The sequence below is a fragment of the Geospiza fortis genome, unplaced genomic scaffold (assembly GCF_000277835.1).
Source record: "Geospiza fortis unplaced genomic scaffold, GeoFor_1.0 scaffold195, whole genome shotgun sequence".
In the NCBI taxonomy this organism is placed as follows: domain Eukaryota; kingdom Metazoa; phylum Chordata; class Aves; order Passeriformes; family Thraupidae; genus Geospiza; species Geospiza fortis.
In genome coordinates this window covers 3,453,677-3,472,392 of record NW_005054324.1, presented here as the reverse complement: position 1 = coordinate 3,472,392, position 18,716 = coordinate 3,453,677, and the positions used below count along the sequence as shown (strand labels likewise).

General features: G+C 37.3%; 1 protein-coding gene across 6 annotated transcripts in view; it reads right to left on the bottom strand.

The window, feature by feature from the left end:
• PTPRZ1 (protein tyrosine phosphatase receptor type Z1) overlaps nucleotides 1–18,716 on the bottom strand; it is a 131,391-nt gene that overhangs the window by 17,217 nt on the left and 95,458 nt on the right. For 4 of the 6 annotated variants that reach the window (XM_031056898.1, XM_031056900.1, XM_031056899.1 and 1 more), the window contains exons 12-14: nucleotides 13,374–16,944; nucleotides 9,618–9,762; nucleotides 2,630–2,721 (exon numbers count right to left, since the gene is read on the bottom strand). In XM_031056898.1, coding sequence (XP_030912758.1) covers nucleotides 2,630–2,721; nucleotides 9,618–9,762; nucleotides 13,374–16,944 — 3,808 coding nt within the window. The remainder of the gene's footprint in view (nucleotides 1–2,629; nucleotides 2,722–9,617; nucleotides 9,763–13,373; nucleotides 16,945–18,716) is intronic. The other 2 variants (XM_031056901.1, XM_005420906.1) reach the window with 2 other exon arrangements.

Below are 18,716 nucleotides of genomic sequence, written 5' to 3'. Positions count from 1 at the left end.
CAGTGAATACCTTCCATACAGAATTTTCTCCCAGCTCTCTTTGTGATTCTATGATTACCTATTGATAATAATCTTATGTCTGATCATGGCAGTACTGACCACAGATTTTCACATCAGGATTCATACTTCAAGTTTTAAATGAAAGATTTATGTTTAAGACTTTTTGGCTACTCTCAAAGAAAACATCTACACTCTCGAGGAATAAATATGATTGAAGTAACATCTCCATTTTACTTTCGACAAATACAAAAAACACTTGCGTAGAATATGCATCAGAAATAACATCAGAAACCTTTGGAACTTTTAATCTTCTCTTTACGGCAAATATGCTGTGTAAACAAAGTCATCTGTTTGCCAATTATCTGCTAAAGGATGACATTATTTCACTGAGATTTGGTTCCAAAGAATGATTTTGTCGGGTTTTTTTTAAAAGCCTTTCATGGTTTAAAAATATGTTTATTTCACAATCTGTAATTTCATCACCATTTCATATGTGAACAAAACGTCAGAAACATTGAACAAGGACCTGTTTTTCACATCAACAGATGTTCAGTATTTAGCCCACCTAATAATTTTAGCTTTCAGTTACCAAGAATTTGTTGATTTGTACTAAGATCCATCTGGTCTCCCACTTATATGACTGGATCTGAATACAAAAAGTGAATTTATCCAGTCAAACCTAAGAGAAGCTTAACAAATGTGTAACACAATCTTCACACTTTGGAGATGAAACCTGGCATGAAGTGTTTATCCTAATGGTATGCAAACACAAACCCAAAAGGGAAGGCAAATGACCCAAAGAGTGAGTACACTAATGGAGAAATAAATCTTAGGTTTTGTTTTCTTGCCTGTGCAAATCTCCCAATTCAATCACTTCTGAACCCAGGAATGTATTTTATATCTGGATGGCAAGTATCACTTCAAACTACTTAGAGTTTGATAGTGGATCTGAATCCTACCCTGTAATTCATTACTATTTAAATGCATCTTTGAATTGTGCTGTGAAGAGCCATGGCATTTTCTTTGAATAACTGCAGATCTCCTATCTCTGCCAATGAAAGGAAGGAAAATTTAATATATAATTCTATGGAAGGAAAACTTAATATATAATGACATCTGTGGAGTGTACTTTTGGTCACAGCCATAAGAATTAAACTTAGCAGTTGCAAAACACTCTTCCTGCCTTACACTCTTTTCTAGTATTATATTGTAATTAGATGCAATTGTAAAATTACATTGTTGAAACATTTGTGCAATAGAAAACAGAATAACTGTTCACTTGACATCTGTTGCATGCAAAATAAAACTATTTCCTCAGTGCTTGCAGTTTTTTCCATAAAATATGCTATCTATCTCCAGTCACTGAGAAAAAAAGATTTCTCTTTAGTATTTATCACCATTTCAGAAGGAAAACCTCCAGTTTCAAAACATGCATTTTAGGCACTCAGAATAACTGTAAGTGCAATTATGAAATGGAAAACACTTTCCCCCCAAGGTGAGTTGGTCAGGAAAATTTGTAAGAAAATGATACAGTTGTAGTTCAATACAGTTAATGATGGAGAGTTAAGGCAGAGATTTCCTAAGATTGTTGCTTTTTCTTATATAATCATGTTTTCTGAAATCAAGCCATAGCTCTGCTTTTGAACCATTTAGTAAAAGGTTATGCATCTCCTAATAGCCTCAATCCATACAAGATGCATTTAAAGATGTCTAAAATTCAGTTACAATGGAAGATCAATGTTTGGGATTTATTTGTGTTTACCAGTAATTCACACAAGGGCTGATTTTCTTCCTTTAGTCATTCCACGAAAATCCATCACCTTGTATAATAGCATAGTTTACAAAAACATTACTTGTGGAACAAGATAACCTTGTCTCATAGGTGAGAATGTGGCTTAGGATCTGCTTCAGAATTAAATGATTGTGGGTTTAAGTAGACGAATGAAATTAATCTATTTCATTCTACACAGACTGAAAAAACTGGAAGGCTGCATGTGCTCCTGCGATACTCTTTGAGAAAAGAAAGGAAACAGTTTCCCCAAATAAATGTGGTGGATATAGAATCAGAAGATGCTAATAATATTCTGAACTTCTGTATTATTTTAATGAGAGGTTCACATAGTTATACCATAGTAATTATGCTAGTAAAATATGTAAGTATAAGAACACGCTGTAATTGCAAGTGAAATGCAGACGATGAGGCACATCCTCATCCTGCTGGTAAAAGAATAGGACATGTTCTATACACAGGTGACAAATCCAATTAGAGGCAGAAATACAACAGAATCTGCTGTTGCTGGTGTAATTCTCTAGAGCTATTTAGTGTAGCTCAGATGGCTACATGAGCAGCCACTCTAGGGAGGCTACACTTAGGATTGCTACAAAGCACAGAGTATCCTTGAGGCAACACTGTAAACTGAAGATATTTCTCTTCTGAGTTACCTACAGAAGAGACCATTAATAACACAAATCTGCCAATATCAAGTGTACCTGTTTACACAGATTTGTACAAGAGGTTACAAATCTCTGGTTTACAGATGTTATAGTATTTGAAGAATTCTCATTGACACATATAAAGCAGCATCTTCCAACAGTTAACACCGATCCACAGAACAGTTGCCAGAAATACCTGAGACTGGGAAGATTGGAGCTGGGGGACCAGAAATCACTCGAGGTGATGTATTATCTTCTAAATAAAAATGAGCAGTCTGGAAACATTTCCTAGAGAGGAATAAATATACAAAAATTTGAAAAAAAGGAAACAACCAAAACATTATCTGAGATGATTTAGAATTCTGGCATTATTGAGTCAGAAAGAAAAGTCATGGTTTTGAAAACCAATTTTCATGGAGTGTCAAATACTACTACTACAATATAAATATTCCCCCAGCACATCACCAAATTATGCATACAACATGAAGATACTCCATTACCTCAGCATAATACATAGTTCATGCATCTTTACTTATACCAGAGGCAGAAGATAGAGCACACATCAGACATAGTGACAGCTGAAAGAAAAACTCTGCATCAGGAGCTACTGTAGATGCTGTGTACTCCAAGTACAAAAAAACATCACTGTCTTCCTTACTTATCCAAATTCCCTTAAATAATTACTGTGCCCTTTCATGTGATGATGCTAGCCTGAAGATGGAGCAATGTTCTGGTAATTCATTGATAGATGCTACTGCAGACATGGAAATGCAATAAAAGCAACATGTAACTGCCAAAACAGCGGCTCTAGAGCTGCTGTGACTGGGGCTAAACAACTTTTCATATGTAATTGCAGCACTGAGGGACAGCTTAACCAAGGAGGACTTCCCAAAGCTGACAGACAGAACCAGGGATTTCGAACTCCAGGAGATGCTAGCTTTGCTGCAAAAACATTGAAGTATGAATGCAAATGGAACCAACGTTAACTATGACTCACAATGTTATTTGTATCTGTGCTATAATCCAGATGTGAAGATAATAGGAATAGCATCTGTTAAGAATTCAAGCTATTCAAAGGAATGAATAACTAACTGCTGCTGTAAGCATTGCAAAGCCTCTTTAATTAAAAAATTTCCATATGATTAGACACGCTAATAACAATCTTAACTTTGGGTCATTTAATCTCTCGGAAATATTATTAATAATCATTAAATTTAAAAATAAATATATGCCTCATGAAAATACTAATCTCATTTTATATTTACAAGATTCGGCTTCTTCAGATCTGTTGGCTGCAGCTATTGTAGATTATTACTTTGTGTAATCACTGTTATTTTAAATTCTGTATCACTGCAGTCATAAAAACGGCAGAATTCCATTCCAGTATTGCTGCAGTCATAAAAAGCCTCATATAGTTGCTATGAACAGAAATAAATTTTGAAGATACTTTGAGAAATAGATAGGGAATATGTGGCTGTTTTCATTCTTTCCAGAACCATTAATATAGATAATAAAGACTTTGGTAAGCTTATTTGAATTAAGCCTCTGGGAAACATGCCCATGTTCTCAGAATGTGTTGAGAATTTTCTTTCCGGGTACAATACAGATTCTCAAAACACAAGAAAAAGCAGACCGCTACATAAAAGAGAAAACTGAGACATGCAAAATAGTTCTGGTAACTCACATGACAATGAAATTTGAAGTCCAGCTAGAATTCTCTAAAAGTGTATTTGTGATGTTCACAGAGAAACTTTGACTTTGCATGAGGTAATTGGAGCAATACTATCTGTTATGTATGTGGTTTTACATAGAAATGGCAATTATGGATGCAGACCAAGAACCCACTCTGGAGGAACCTGGGAACACCCTTCTAAATTTTAGAGTCTCTAGCATCAGAGGTAGTGGCTGCTGAGGTGAGAGAGGCTGTGTCCATGCTAGCACAAAACTTGAATCAGAACTGTGTGTGAAATACCTGTGAGACACAGGCAAGTCTCCAAGTTTTCAAATCATTAAACACTTTGGAAAGTCTGGCCCTGTCTGCTGGGCACAGCAAATGCTGTATTGTGTTTATTAAAAACTGCACCAACCAAACATGCCAAGCAGTCCAATGTGACAGCTCCAAACCCAAAAACTGTCTTTCCCCCAAACGTCTACTGCTTGTGAACAATCATCAGATGTAAGGTTTATGGACTAACGTTGTCACCTATTTGCTTGAGAAAAGATTGAGCTCTAAAGAATTTAATTAGCATAATGACTTTCACATCTAAAGCTGCACTTAAAATGTCTTCATATTATGCCATACACTCATTATCCCTCACTGAGCCAATGTATTTTTAATCTTTAAAAATTAATTGTGGCTGAAAATAAATTACACCCTTAGCACATTCAGGAGACAAATTCATAGCAGTTGACTTAACCTGTAATAAGACTCATAAATAGGCACTCCATCTGCTTCTGCATCAGCACTGAAAGCCTTCATGACTAAACCTAATGTTAATACTCACATCTTGTTAATTATCACTTGTTGTTAATGAAAAAAGTGATGACTATTTCAAACTTCCAGACAAAGGTCCCATCACTCAATAACCTGATTATTTAATTTACACCTTTCATTTCAGCACTTAGATCTCCAACCTAAAACTGTAATTTGTAATTTAGACTCTGCACTTGTTCAAACACACACTTTATATATGGGGGCAGTGCTAAACCACTGAATTAATTACAGCGTCTGGATCTGTACAGCAGCACTTCAGTCTGACAGCAGGGATACTGGATCTGAATGAACAGTTCAATGGCAGCTACAGAAGACTACAGGGCTAAGCCTCAGACTGTGGGGGACATGGATTTCCAAGCATTTGGGCCCCTGGACCCAAAAGTGCCCTGGTTTCTGCCCTGGGACTGGCGCTGAGGCTGGCAGGGAGCACAGCACCCTGTGCTCATGGGACTGGGTGTGTGTGCAGAGAGATCCTGCCTGGGGACTCGGCACGGGAGCTGAGCTCTGCAAGTCAGAGCCATCTGTGACAGGATGTGTTTGTGCTTCTCCTGCTCATGCAGAGTGGTCTTAGAGGCATAATTCCTTCTTTCCCTGAAAACTTCAGTGCCTTTTAGCTCAAGGATTATCTGCCAGTAGGTATCCTCAAACACTTACTAGATTTTTTAAAATGTAAAGATAATTTAAAGATGTGGTGAAACCAAAGTATTTATAAGTGGATCCTCAATGGATGCTAATTATTCATTTTTTAAATAGCTGCAATTAATTTTTATGCATTTGTCAAGTGGAATTTTAATTGTCAGATTTTATTAAGACTTATTTATGACATGGGTCACTGTTGAAAAGTTTTTCCTTTATGGATGGATGAGTGGGGCCTCTGTATATTTAAATCTAGTTTAAGTGTTTCTGCATGCCCAAGCTTAACGATCCTCAGAGAAGGTTCTCAACTCTGTTCCCATAAACTTATCATAGGACTCAAGGCTTTAGATCAAATCATGGCTAAGAAAATGAACATTCTCTGACAGGTATGGTTCAATTTATATAAGGCAGTAGAGGAAATTTAAAAATCAAATAACTACTCAGGGTGTTGTCTGTCATCAGCTTGGTAATTTCTGAAGTGTTGTTATCATGAAATGTCTAACAGGCTGCATGACAGGCAGCTGATGCTCAGTATGTCTACAGACGCAAATAGACCTGGAAGTGCATTAGCAGTTTGTGGTTCACGTCATCAGAGCTGGTCTTTTACCACAATTCACATGTTTGTTGAAAAAGAATTTTGAATTGTACAAGGCCCACTGATAGCTGTTACCATGTTACTATTCTCCAAGCTCTTCCTACAATAAACATTATAAAAGCTGATCTGCACAAATATGAATAATTAGGCAAAATAGTAATGATGAAGCCATCAAGAAAAGAAGAGAGCAAGTACATTCAGATATTCCTGCCACATCTCTGCTGCAAGAACTCAGAAAGTAGACAAAAAGTGAAAGAAATGGATAGACTCTAGATGTGGACAGAAAATTCTCTCTAAAGCTATTTTAAAAAGTCTATCTGGACAGCAAGGCCACTAAACAGGGCAAAGAATCTCCTTGTTTATTCCACTGTAATCTTAATCATGCTGAAGAAATGAAAGGAAAATTACATTGCTTGAAAATTGCTTGAATTAAAAAAGATACACAAAACCAGAGTAGTTAAAATTGTGTATTTTCCTACTGGTAATTATTCAATCTTTAGACAATATTGCCATTAGAAGTTTTAATCCCTGTCAGAGAAATAAATATCTATCAAAAAAAGATTTAAATTGTGCCTAATGAGATAGTGAAGAGATTGAGGAATTTCCTCAAGCGCTGATTAACAATTTCATTTAAAAAAAACCTAAAACCAAAACCCAAACAACAGATGGTACAGAATTATTTTTCTGATAGAAATCATTAAAGTGAAGAAATAAATAATTTTGTCTTTCTTTAACCTTGAGAGACTGGAACTTGTTGCTCTTGGTAGCTATTTGGTTTTAAACCAAATAACACACCTTTTGAATATTCTAAGAAGGAGCTAATAGTGGGAACAACCAAAGCATTATTCATTCATGTGACCAGCTGAGATAGACCAATGGTTTTTCTGGACTACCGCTGCAAAAGAAATATAGAATAACTTCTTGTAAATCTAAATGTTTTTATGAACTTTAATAAGTGAAAATAATCGGCCAAAATTAGGGGAAAAAAGTGCAATATAAAAAGAAACATTAACATCTAAAAGCAATTATTTCAAAACAAACTAAATCCATTAGAAAAATCTTACAGAGTTTCTACTAATATTTTCCAGGCTTAATGAAATCTACATAGAAATGAAAATATTCTGATTTTTTTCCAGTCTTTAATAAGAGGTGAATGTTTTGGCATCTTTGAAAGAGGGCTGTAAAGTCCTATCTACGATGCATAGTCTTTATGTTGCATTCCCCTGAAATAAGAAACAGTTACTGGTGTTATCATAATGCCAAGAGAATTTTGAGGATTAACAATAAAAGAGCTCCGTATTTTATTTTGTAGTACACAAGAAATACAGAAAAGATTAGACTCAAGGCAAGAAGATATTCTTGCTAACGGGATTTTTGTTTCATTTTGAAAGACCTGTTTTACTGAATTGTTCATTCCCAGAGAAAGAGTACAAAATGAACACAATGTTATTTGACAAAAACAAGCTTGTAACGTGTAGGATTACTAGAACTGCATTGTACAATCTGGGTCTTTAAATGCATGGCCTTCTTTAGCAAATAGAAGAGATTTCAAATACTGCTCAGCATCAGGGATGAAACCCTTTGGAAGTTGAATATGAACAATCATGTTGCATAACATGAATGACCAAAAAACGATTCTCAGAATGCAGGTGGTTAGCTGGAAATCCAGGGATGGAGAACAGAGTTATCCAACTAAGCATAAACTAAGAAATGACTTTTGCAATTATTATGGCAATTAACTACTACATTGAAAAGCAGAAGAAATCTTTCTCAAGGTTCATCATCAAGTGTCTTTAATCATGGCAAAGGCTGTCTGACTCACTAGTACACTTGCCTGGAACAAAGGATGCTTGAACTCAATTTCTCCAGCCTAGACTGGTCAGGGATGGAATGAGTTCTGTCCCCATGAGGGACAACACCCTGATAGGCTGACAGAAAACTAGTGCCAGAAGACTAGAAGAAAAGTCAGTAAGCATAATCCTGACATCACAGCCTAGAGATTACAGTAGTCAGTAGTTTGGAAAAGGCCAAAAGTAATGGTTCTTCACCATTTTTTTTTCATTTTAGATTAAGGATTATTTGGGATGAAGGAAGAAGAAAAACAGGTTCTGGAGGCATCTGAAAGAAGATCTTTGGGCCTGTCCTCCCAATTCTTTGTACAGTCCCTGTAAGAACAAAGTCCTGTTCCTGGCTGCTAGTTTATGTGTTAGCACAGTGGAAGCAGGATCAGGTTCCTGACAATCACTGAAATAGAAGTTTTTGCAATTTATTTCCCCCTTGCGGCCCCACCGTGGCATTTCCTCCCTGACAATCTATACACTTGAGAAAGTCTTAGGGCTGTGCAAGGGTTTTGAGAGCTCAAGCAGGCATGTCTCTAGGAAGACTGACTTTAACTAGAACCAGTGAGAGAGCGCCAAAGCCTTGAGCATTGCCACATACTGCCATGTGGCTGACAAGGTTCCTGTTGCATTTTTAGTTCAGGCCAACTTGCAGTATTTCACACAATGCTAGACACAGTTTGGGGTTAGCACAAGGCAGAGGCCATCCCCAGTTAGCAATGTGAATGCAGCCACTCTTTTTATCCTCTCTGAAGGAAGTAATTTCAGCTGTGGAAGAGATCTGTGCCATGCTAGCTGATCTGTTTTATTTCACAGTGTGGACACAGTTTTTTGCTCTTACTGATTATGTTGTAATGACTTCTAATAACCATCAATTCCCTTTATCCTACTTTTTCTTTTTTTACTGGCTTACCAATTTATCAAGTCACAGAGAAACACATCCATGAGGAAACCTGAGCACATGTGCACATGAAACACATCCACTAAAGTTATCCACTAAAGCTTTGAAAGACCAGAGCTAATTTTAGCTTGTCAGAATCACAAAGTAGAATGACTTTTAAATCACAAAGCATCCTAAGAGCTGCTCAGGAAGTGATCTTCAAACAGTTACACTATTGTAGTATCATTAAACTACCCCCTTTCTGTCTTCCACACAGCATCAGCACACTCCTACAGTGCCATATGAATTGCTTATTTACACAGTCCTGTTGAGGACAATAGATTCTCATTCTAAATTGATAACTACCTTTTTTAATGGGTAAAGGATTGGAAAGATAGTAAATAGTCCCATGCCATGATGTCTATTTTTTTTCTCCCTCTTATTTTTCTCAGTGCACTGTTTCTAGACATCAGTCAAGAGTTATTGTTTACTAAGGTCTATCAATATGGGAATAAACTATTTGTAGTGGTTAAACCCTCTGCAAAAAAAAAAAAAAATGCATCTGAGTATTTTGGACAGAAACACTTTATTTTGTCATTTTTATGACACTGAGCAATATGAAGGCAAGGTAAGAGATATGATCCAGACTCCCTCCTGTAAACCAGCTCAATAATGCCCATCACATTTTTCAAATCATACCTCTTTAGAACTGAAAAAATGATCAACCAAAATACGACTTACCTCCAGTAAATGAGAATACCCACAAGAATCACTAGACAGATAAAAGTCAGGGCTGATACGACCACAAGTGGTATAACTGTCTTCTTCTCTGATTCCAGACTCTCAGCTAGACCAATACGAGACTCATGGCTAATATTACTTGCCTCTGCAGTCAGAGAAAATTGAAACAGTCCAAGTTTAAATTCTGAGAAATGCACAGCACAGGTGAATGTGTCTTATAATGAGCCTATTAAATATCACTTACCTCTATTTTTTACTATGTACCACAGAAAGTTTATACATTTGCAAACCAGCTTACAGAAGATAAGCAGATAGAAGGCAAAGCAAAGTGTTCAAGCTTATGTGACTCAGCCCTCCAGCAGTGGAAACTTCTCTTTGTAAGAATGGCAGACTGTTGTTAAAATTCAGAAGAAAGTTTTTTTATTTTAATCTGTTTTATTAGCTGAAAGCCAAACGAGTTAAGAAATCTGAATACATAATATTGGAATGTGCATTGGAGTTGATATTAAACTGTCAGTCATATAGTGCAAATCACTTCTCTGGCCAATAGGTTAATATAAAAATGATCTTGAAAAAGTCTTTATGTGCTCGCTGTATTGCAGTTTAGCTTTCTGTATTTTTATCCATTGCCCATTCTGCCCTTATAGATACATCCTGCTTCCTTTGAATCCAATTGCCTCTCTCAACTATACTGGAGCCACACTTAAATTTCCCACCTCCATCTTTACAGGTGCTCAAATTATTATTTAGATATTGCTTTGGTTTCATATTTCTGTGAGCCATATACTGTTGGATGACAGAAATATTTGGACATGGGAATCTGTGCGAAGATTAAAACAAAATATTTTACAATTTTATTAAAGAAGGAAACACAATGGTGGACAACACCAATACTTTATTTTTAGCTTTGGTCATACCTCAAGAAGAAAGTATTTCAAAGTTGTGACTTTGATGTAAAATAACTGACTTATTTCAATTTGTGCAGTTTACTGTGAGCATTATTTGAGTGAAAACGCAGAAATAAGCACTTTTGTGCTTTTTAGAATTAAACCCCTAGAATGTTTTCTGCTTTTGCGAACAGTCCTAATGCAATGAATTTTCTGTATAAGAGCAGAATTTTGCTGTACAGAAAACATCTGCACTCCATTGGGATTTCAAGAGACCAATTCTACATGAATGAAAAGCTTTTACACAAAGAGAGGAAGGAATGGAGTTGAATCTGGGGAAAAAAAAGACAGCAAATTACATGCTCTAAATAAGGATGTCAAAAACAAATAGCTTCACACAGTACAGATTTCCAGGCAGCTCTATTTTCTTCTGTTTTCTTGAGTTTAGAGGCTTTCAGGACTTTTTGTGCAAAAAGGTCTAGGCTCTAATTTTGCAGATGGCTTCTTGGTTTAAATTCAAAATACTCTTTAACACCCATATAAACCACTTCTCTTTAAATTCTGCAGCTCAATGGGCAAAGTAATTGAAGGCACAAAGTTGCTTCTGAAAAATCTCCAAGTTTGTGTTGAGTAGATTAAAATTGGTGCTTCCTATTGATTCCAGAGAAAAACTATGTGTATGCATGAGAGAGCACAATACGATCCCTTTGAAACAGTCAGACTTGCTTATCCAACTCTGGACTAATTCACAGCATAAAATCCAATCCTATCTGTGTGATGACAGTGCTCCTTCAAACTTCATGACCATATCCTATTAGGACTCCTCCTATGGGGAATGAAGTGCAGGCTTCTCCTGTAACAGAGGGTTTCTTGCCTACTTCATTCGCTCCAATGATGGCAGCTGAAAAGGCAGTCTCAGCTTTAGCAGATTTCTTTGATTTCTAATAACTGATGTGTTTGGATTCTTTGCATATTTCTTTCTATTAATTTGTCTTAGTTTTTCAACAGAAGTTGAAAAGTTTGGGTAGTCACAGGGGTCTTATGGAGCAAATCCTAGTTCAGAACAAGCATAATTATGCATCAACAGCTACAAGACTGGGAAAAGTTTAAATGGCAATGTTTTTCTGTAATGGTCACAATGAAAAGAGATTTCACCAATTTCTGCAAAATCCATTGCAATGTATAAGTAAGTTCCCAGGTGAGAGATTAATTTTTGTGTTTGCTGCATTTCTTTGTAATTTAATTAAGCAAATATGTCTTCGATTTACAGGAGACCATGTTAGACATGCTGAAATTGAATGTTCAGCTTATTTAAAGTCAGTATTTGGCATCGTGTGCTGGAAAAAAAGTAATGAACATGAAATGATACTGTAGAGCGTCTTTCAATAATATCTAGAAGACAAACTAAGTCTGTTGTACTCCTCCTCCAGTACTGTATAATCCTTTTTGAGTTACTACTGATAAAAATTCAAATGACACCCATTATGTAAACTCTACTATCTTATGGCAACACTCATTCATACTAATAACATAGGTTTTAAAATACTAATGCTATTTTTGCTTATTTTTGAAGGAATGTTATGCATTTTACACAAAGTGGTAACTACTTACCAGTGAACTAATTCACTTGTTAATTCAGTTTTGTAACACCTACCTTGTTAGGACTCTTAGTAATTTCAATGTTTTTTATTCTCTTTTAATTTTATTTTTTATTTTTCATATTGTTCTAGCCCCAACTATATCGAGTGTCAGTTTACCACCTTTTCATATTAGTATTCTGTTGGTCATGAGAAATACAACCTGTATTTCAATGTAATTCAACGGTGTATTTATCTGTAGAACTGGGCTGAAACCTTCCCATGCTTTGTGAATGCCATTCCTTAACGGGTTTAGTTGAATGATACTGCCCTCTGTAGATGATGCAAGTACATAACAGAAGTTCAATTTATTTTCTAAAATACCATTTCAACCTTGTTGTTTGTTTTTTTTTTCAAAGATCATAGATTATTTTTGACTTGATTCTTTGATTTTCAATTCTCTAGCACAAGAAGGAATGAAAATTATGTGCCTGAATACTTCAGATTTTCCACAGTGCATTTTTAAATACAGAGGAAATGTGTTATGAGTTTTGACTTCTGACTTTATCCTTGGAATTATGGGTTGCAAATACTCTCACTGAATTTAAGAGGAATAAATAAGAAAATAGCATTAAATATAAACATCTAGAGGAGAATCTTGGCTTTACTTTGGGAATACGCAAATCTGGCACAAAAATTCTGCATCTCATTCAAATCTGAAAGTGGTATATACAGAGTGAAAATGAATGTTTTTATGAATCAGAATAAGACCAGCATCTTCTTCCTTGTTAAACCTCTTACAAAACACAAAAAAAATGTGCAGCTGTAAGTTTAGAAGAGAATATCAGAGGCACGTTTCCTCTGGCAGAGACATGGTTTCCTCTGGTGGCATTTCCATAAGGCCAGCACTAGTCTCTGTACAAAGAACTCAACAGAGAAGCTAAGTCCCTCTCAAACCTTTAAAACTAAAAGCAAAAATTAGCACTGAAACAATTCTGGTTTCAGATATTGCATGACTCAACTTCTGCTGACAGTATGCATCTATCCAAAAGCAGACCATCAATCATCTTACTGAAAAATATTTCAGGTGCAGTTTTAAGTAGCCAGAAGTAGCATTCACAAGATAGCCAGCTCAGTATGAAACCCTGTTCCCCAATACTTCCTTAATCACACCCATTGGCACTGTTATGTTCTCCCTTTATTATCTGTAGATAAACCTTCTCATTCTCTATGGTACAAAAGTATCCCCTCACAGCTTCCCATGGTATTCATTAGACTTATCCATAACTAACCTGCCTCAGAGATGTTGAATACTGATGAGTGATCACTAGTAACAGATGAGGCTGATGACTGTGATGATCCAGGAGTTAATTCTGAGTTACCTGCTTCAACTGCCCCTTCAGTGTCTCTCTCATTGTGGTCAGGAAAACTGAAATCTGTTGAAGTTTCATTATCATTAAGGCTATCTGAGGTACCTTGGCCAGAACCACTTTCTTCATCACTTGTCAGAACAGCCCAAGACTTAGATTCTGATGTGTTTTGCAATTGGACACTAGAGGTCTGAATGTGGTTCTCCAAAGTTTTCATGTTGTTGTGCTTCTCAGGTATCACATTCGCTGTCAAAGTTGGTATGGATGTATAATTACGTCTGTCCATGGCATGGTTTATCTGACTGTCAGATGCAGCAGTAGAAAACTTCTCTTCTTCAGGTTTCTCAGAATGTGAACTTATAATAAGGTTACTCTGATCCTTGTTATTATTTACCTTTGTATTCTCATCCTCTACTATCATATCCTGATCTTCTCTATGGGAGGTGCATGAGATGCAGTTACTTACAGGGAAGGCATCATCATATTCATCGTAGTCATCCTCAACTACAGAAGACCACAAATCAGTACTGGACATGACACTGGGAGACAACCCAGAGGATTCTCCAGAAGGAACCAGCAACCTATTCAAAGTTACAGGGATCTCACTTTTGGAAGGAACAGCCGTTACTGAAATAAGTGTATTTGGTAAAGGAAGAGTGTGATGAACGGACACATCAGAACCAGAAACAACTGCAGGCATATGAACAGGATCAAAACCAAGTGTGGAGCTCGAAGAGACACTGTCAGCCTCAATTCTTTCAAAAACACTTGAAGAGATATGGCTGTCTGTAGGAGTAGCTACATGTGATGATGTGTCACCTGTTAGGAAGGGAGTTGTTGCAGCATTCGCTGCTGGGGACGGAAAGGCATTTGTATTTTCTAAACTGGTCAGCTGGAATGAAGCATCGCTACTGTACAACGAAGGCATGACCTTCTGAACATCTTCACTGTTAAATAAATTGGATGAAACGTATCTCTCACTTGCATAAGAAAAAGATAAACCTTGAAGTGACGCTGTGGGCTTACTAAAAGTGTTTGACATCATATCAGCAACAGAAGGTGCAGATGTAGAATGCAGCTCGCTTTCAGTTGTAGCAGAACCTGGTGCCATTTGATGCAATATTTGGTCAAACGTAGAACTATCTTTTTGAACCCTTGAGCTTTCAGCCAATACGGGATCACTAGGCACAACTGCAGCTGTGTTAAGCAGAGTGCCATCGCCAGAAGATTGGAAGGAGGACTGCAGTAATGCTTCATTATTTAATGCTGCTGAGGTCTCATAAAAGTACAGCTGAGTCGAGGATAACATTTTGCTATAAGCAGGGACAGAGAGAGCTTGATCTGAGCTTGCACTAAGCATAGGTTTAAGCAAAGTGTCATCAAAGGCTGGAGTTGTAACATGCAAAGGCTGAACAGAAAGGTGCTTTTCTGTAAGTTTACTAATATCATGATCGAATACCTTAGTAGTGGGAAAAGCAAGAGAAACTGGAAGGATTCCCTTTGTGCTAGAAACAGGAAGTGGGCTTTCTTGCAGAGACATATTCTGCTCAATTACAACATCATTAGAAACAGATGTAGAAAGTTCATGTATCACTTTACTTTCAGCACTGGAAGCCATTTCACTTAAAGAAGAGGAAATTTTCAGTTCTCTCTCATCTCCATATATAACATCACCTTTTTGAAGCATCTTATTAACATCACTAAACCCGGATGATTCATATGGTATCTCATCAACAAAGTCAGAGGAAGAAACGTTAAGTACTGTCAAAGTATCTGTATCAGGCAAAAGGGACTCACTACCAGAGTATGCTTCAGACCAATCCGTGTCACTAGATAGAGAGCGTGTAGGCTGCAGCAAAGTATCAGCTTGTGATATTACAGAAGAAGGTTTATGCACCAGTACATTGTTATAGCTGCTAAATAAAGGATCTTGATGAAATACGTCAACAGAATCATGCACAAATTCTGCAGAGTCATAGGAAACAGTAAAGCTTTGAAGGGAGCCCACATTACCAGACAAAGCATAAGGAAGTTCAGACATTGTAGATAGTACATGCATATTTAAATCACTGCTGGATGGTTCAACTTGAGAAAATATGTGAGTTCTATTATGACCAAACATCAGTGTCTCCGAAGCAGCATGAGTGGTCTGATGTGACACCACATCAGCAAATTGAGCAAGGCTTGGCTGTATTAATGGATCACCCACTGCCAACGTCAAAGAAGCATGCAGGGACACCTTATCGCTTGCAACAGCTGGAGTAGCACTTTGTGGAAACATTTGAGAAACTGTATACAAACGGTGAAACATTTTACTACTGGAGGAAGCAGAGGAAAATGTAAGCAAAGGTACATCATCATAGGAAGACAGGGTGGGTTCAAATGACACATCAACACTGGGAAATACAGGTGTAGCATGCAAGGTCACATCACTATCTGATGTAGCAGGGGTAGTGTCGAGCATCTGAGAGTCAAACAATAAAGGGGTGACTAGAGGAAACACTTCACTACTGTAGGAAGGTTGAAGAGGTATCTCACCATTATAGACTGGCTGAGTTGTCTGAGAGAGTACCTCACTGGCAGCAGAAGCAGAACCGTATTCTCCAGAGCTTGAAGAGATAGAGTGAGGTGATAATTCAGCAGAGGAGAAAGCAAAGGTAGAATAATGTGGCAACTCTAAATCCGCATCTGAGGTGTCTTGTAAAACCACTGGGCTGCTTGTATAGGGCACTGCAGTCGGCTTTAATCCCTCTACATAAGCATCAGTGTAACTGGTCTGAGACAATTGCCCGCTAGGTGATGTATCAACAGACTGAGTCGTTGGATCTGTAGCATTATGAAACCATAAATTTCCATCAGGGGAAGAAGTATGCTTTGGAGGCTCATCGGAGCTTGAGGATGCTGTGACTTCTGAAACATATCTAATGGAGCCTTGGGAAAGAACATCATGCACACTGATATCTGGACTTCCTGAAGGAAGGGCATCTTCTTGGGAGGCCTCCTCTGTAACCAGCTGTGATGAAGAAGTGGTAGGAACTGAACTCCAAAAGTCATCAGATTCCTGATGAGGTTTAAAAGGAGGCAATAAGAAATCTTCGTCACTGTGGCCAGAGGTGGTTATTCTTGTTGGCTCGGTGCCTGAAGAAAGATATATAAACTCGTCTTCTCTGCCTTTGGTGGAGTCAATGAGTTGAGGAGGAATTCCAGTAATTGTTTGGGATTCCAAAAAAGGATCTTCCTCTTCAGAATTTTCACCAATAGGTGGAGAAGTAGCATAATAAACTGCTTTGAAAACATTATCCTTACCATGCAATTCTTCTCTTGTTAGATATCTATTTGTTTTGGCTTCACTGGGTTTTGTTCCCATTTTTTCTTGACTGTAGCTGGATGTAATCACCTGAAAATCTCTCCTCAATTGGTTCATTGTACTGTCAGTGCTAGGAACCACTGCAGTTTCTTCATCCACCTCTGTTTCCTTTTCATCAACTTCATCCTTTGAAAAAAATATCATAGCCGAAGACAATTAAAAATGTTTATAGATTCTGAACATGAATGAAAACTAAACTGTAATAATACATTTTCCTGGATCAATAAATCAAGAGGGGTAAAGCAAAACAACATTTGAGAAGACTGTTGGTCTTAAACAAAAGTATTAACTGCAAAAAACAGGTATCCTCTTTTATCTTGAAAAATATTACTTATTTGCAATAAAAACAGAAAAATGCTGTGTCCCAACATCACACACTGTGTTACTTCAACATTGTGTTACTTAAATTGTGTTTGAGAGGCAAAAATTGCTCACAGTATTTATTACTTTATTAAGAAGGCTCTAACTCTTTCCTAATAAAATGCAATTGTATATGCAATATATAGCATAGACTGTATACAGCGCAGTGAAAAAATGGTTTTGCTATCAGAATGCCTTAGAGGTTTGCACTAATATCCTGATGGAAATTAAACTTTAATAATAACAACAGAACTTGTAAAATATATTTATGACCACAATTCTGCTGAATTGTCAGAGTATTCTGGAAGAGTTCATGATCCTCATCAAGACTGTCAGTTTCACAAGTGTTGTGAGCCATATGCCCTAGTCCTGTTACGACCCTTTGTTTTCTGAATATGAATGACAATGAATAACAAGACTTTGTGCAAAATCTGTGTTAGAGTTTTGCCTCTTAAGGACATATCCAAAGGAAAAAAAACCAAAATGTGCCTGAATGCAATCAGCATTTAGGCAGTACTTGAGGATCTAAGGTCAAATCTTTTCATCCCCTCTAGAGCTTTCCCTGCACCAAATAAAAAAAATATTATCATTGAAGCACCTAACTCACTCAGCAAGCATTTTTGTTTTGACTTAGACAGAGCAGTCCCTGCAGCTCTGTGCTGTGTCCCCATCTAGTGCTGCACCAGAATCGAACCTGTCCCAGCCCAACTCTGCCATCTAGATTGAGGTACACTTTCATTTTCTGAAGGGACCTGATTTGACAGGCACACACAGCCCTAAGAGACAGAGCAGCACAGGGCTTCTTGCAAAATAGCTTTGTTCTTTTTGTTTTTTTAAAGATCTGGCTTGGCGATGTGGTGGAAATGCCACTGTTTGTTATTCAAAAGCATAATGCTGAGAGAAAACACCCAGTAGACAGGAGGTAGGCACAGTCATCAATCTAACAACTCCTCAGTTTCCACTATAGTTTAGGTTGAATATATCTCCCATTCCTGCATTGAACAGGTCACAGCAGGGAGAGTAATGTAAAAAATCAACAGCCTTTGAAGGAATGTGTCCAAGATAAAGAGCTGCTGAGTATGTTTTTGACTGAGGCACTCAGCAAACAGGAGTTGTGAGCCTTCACCCAGTCTCACCAGAGCAAGGGCTTTACCCACTAGGCTAGAGCTGGGCTTCACACTGCAATCCCTCTTTGAACCAGGAACCCCTCATGCACTCACACAACATAAGGTACCTCAGATGTCACTCTCAGGTTTGGATTTCATTTGAAGAACTAAATACCTAAAATGTAGGGACAGCAGCACCATGACTGATTGCCTTCAAACCTGGGCTGGACTGGACAGGCCCTTGTTTCTATTTCTGCAAGGCAGTGTATGAGCTTTTAAACTTTCATGGTTCAAGTAAAAATCAGTTGATGTTCACTGGCACGAAACAGACACAATATAATAATCTAGATACATAAGAACAGAGAAATGACTGTACTACTGGTTACTCAGTGTCCACAAATGCAAGGGAAGGTAAATAGATAGGTAAGCACA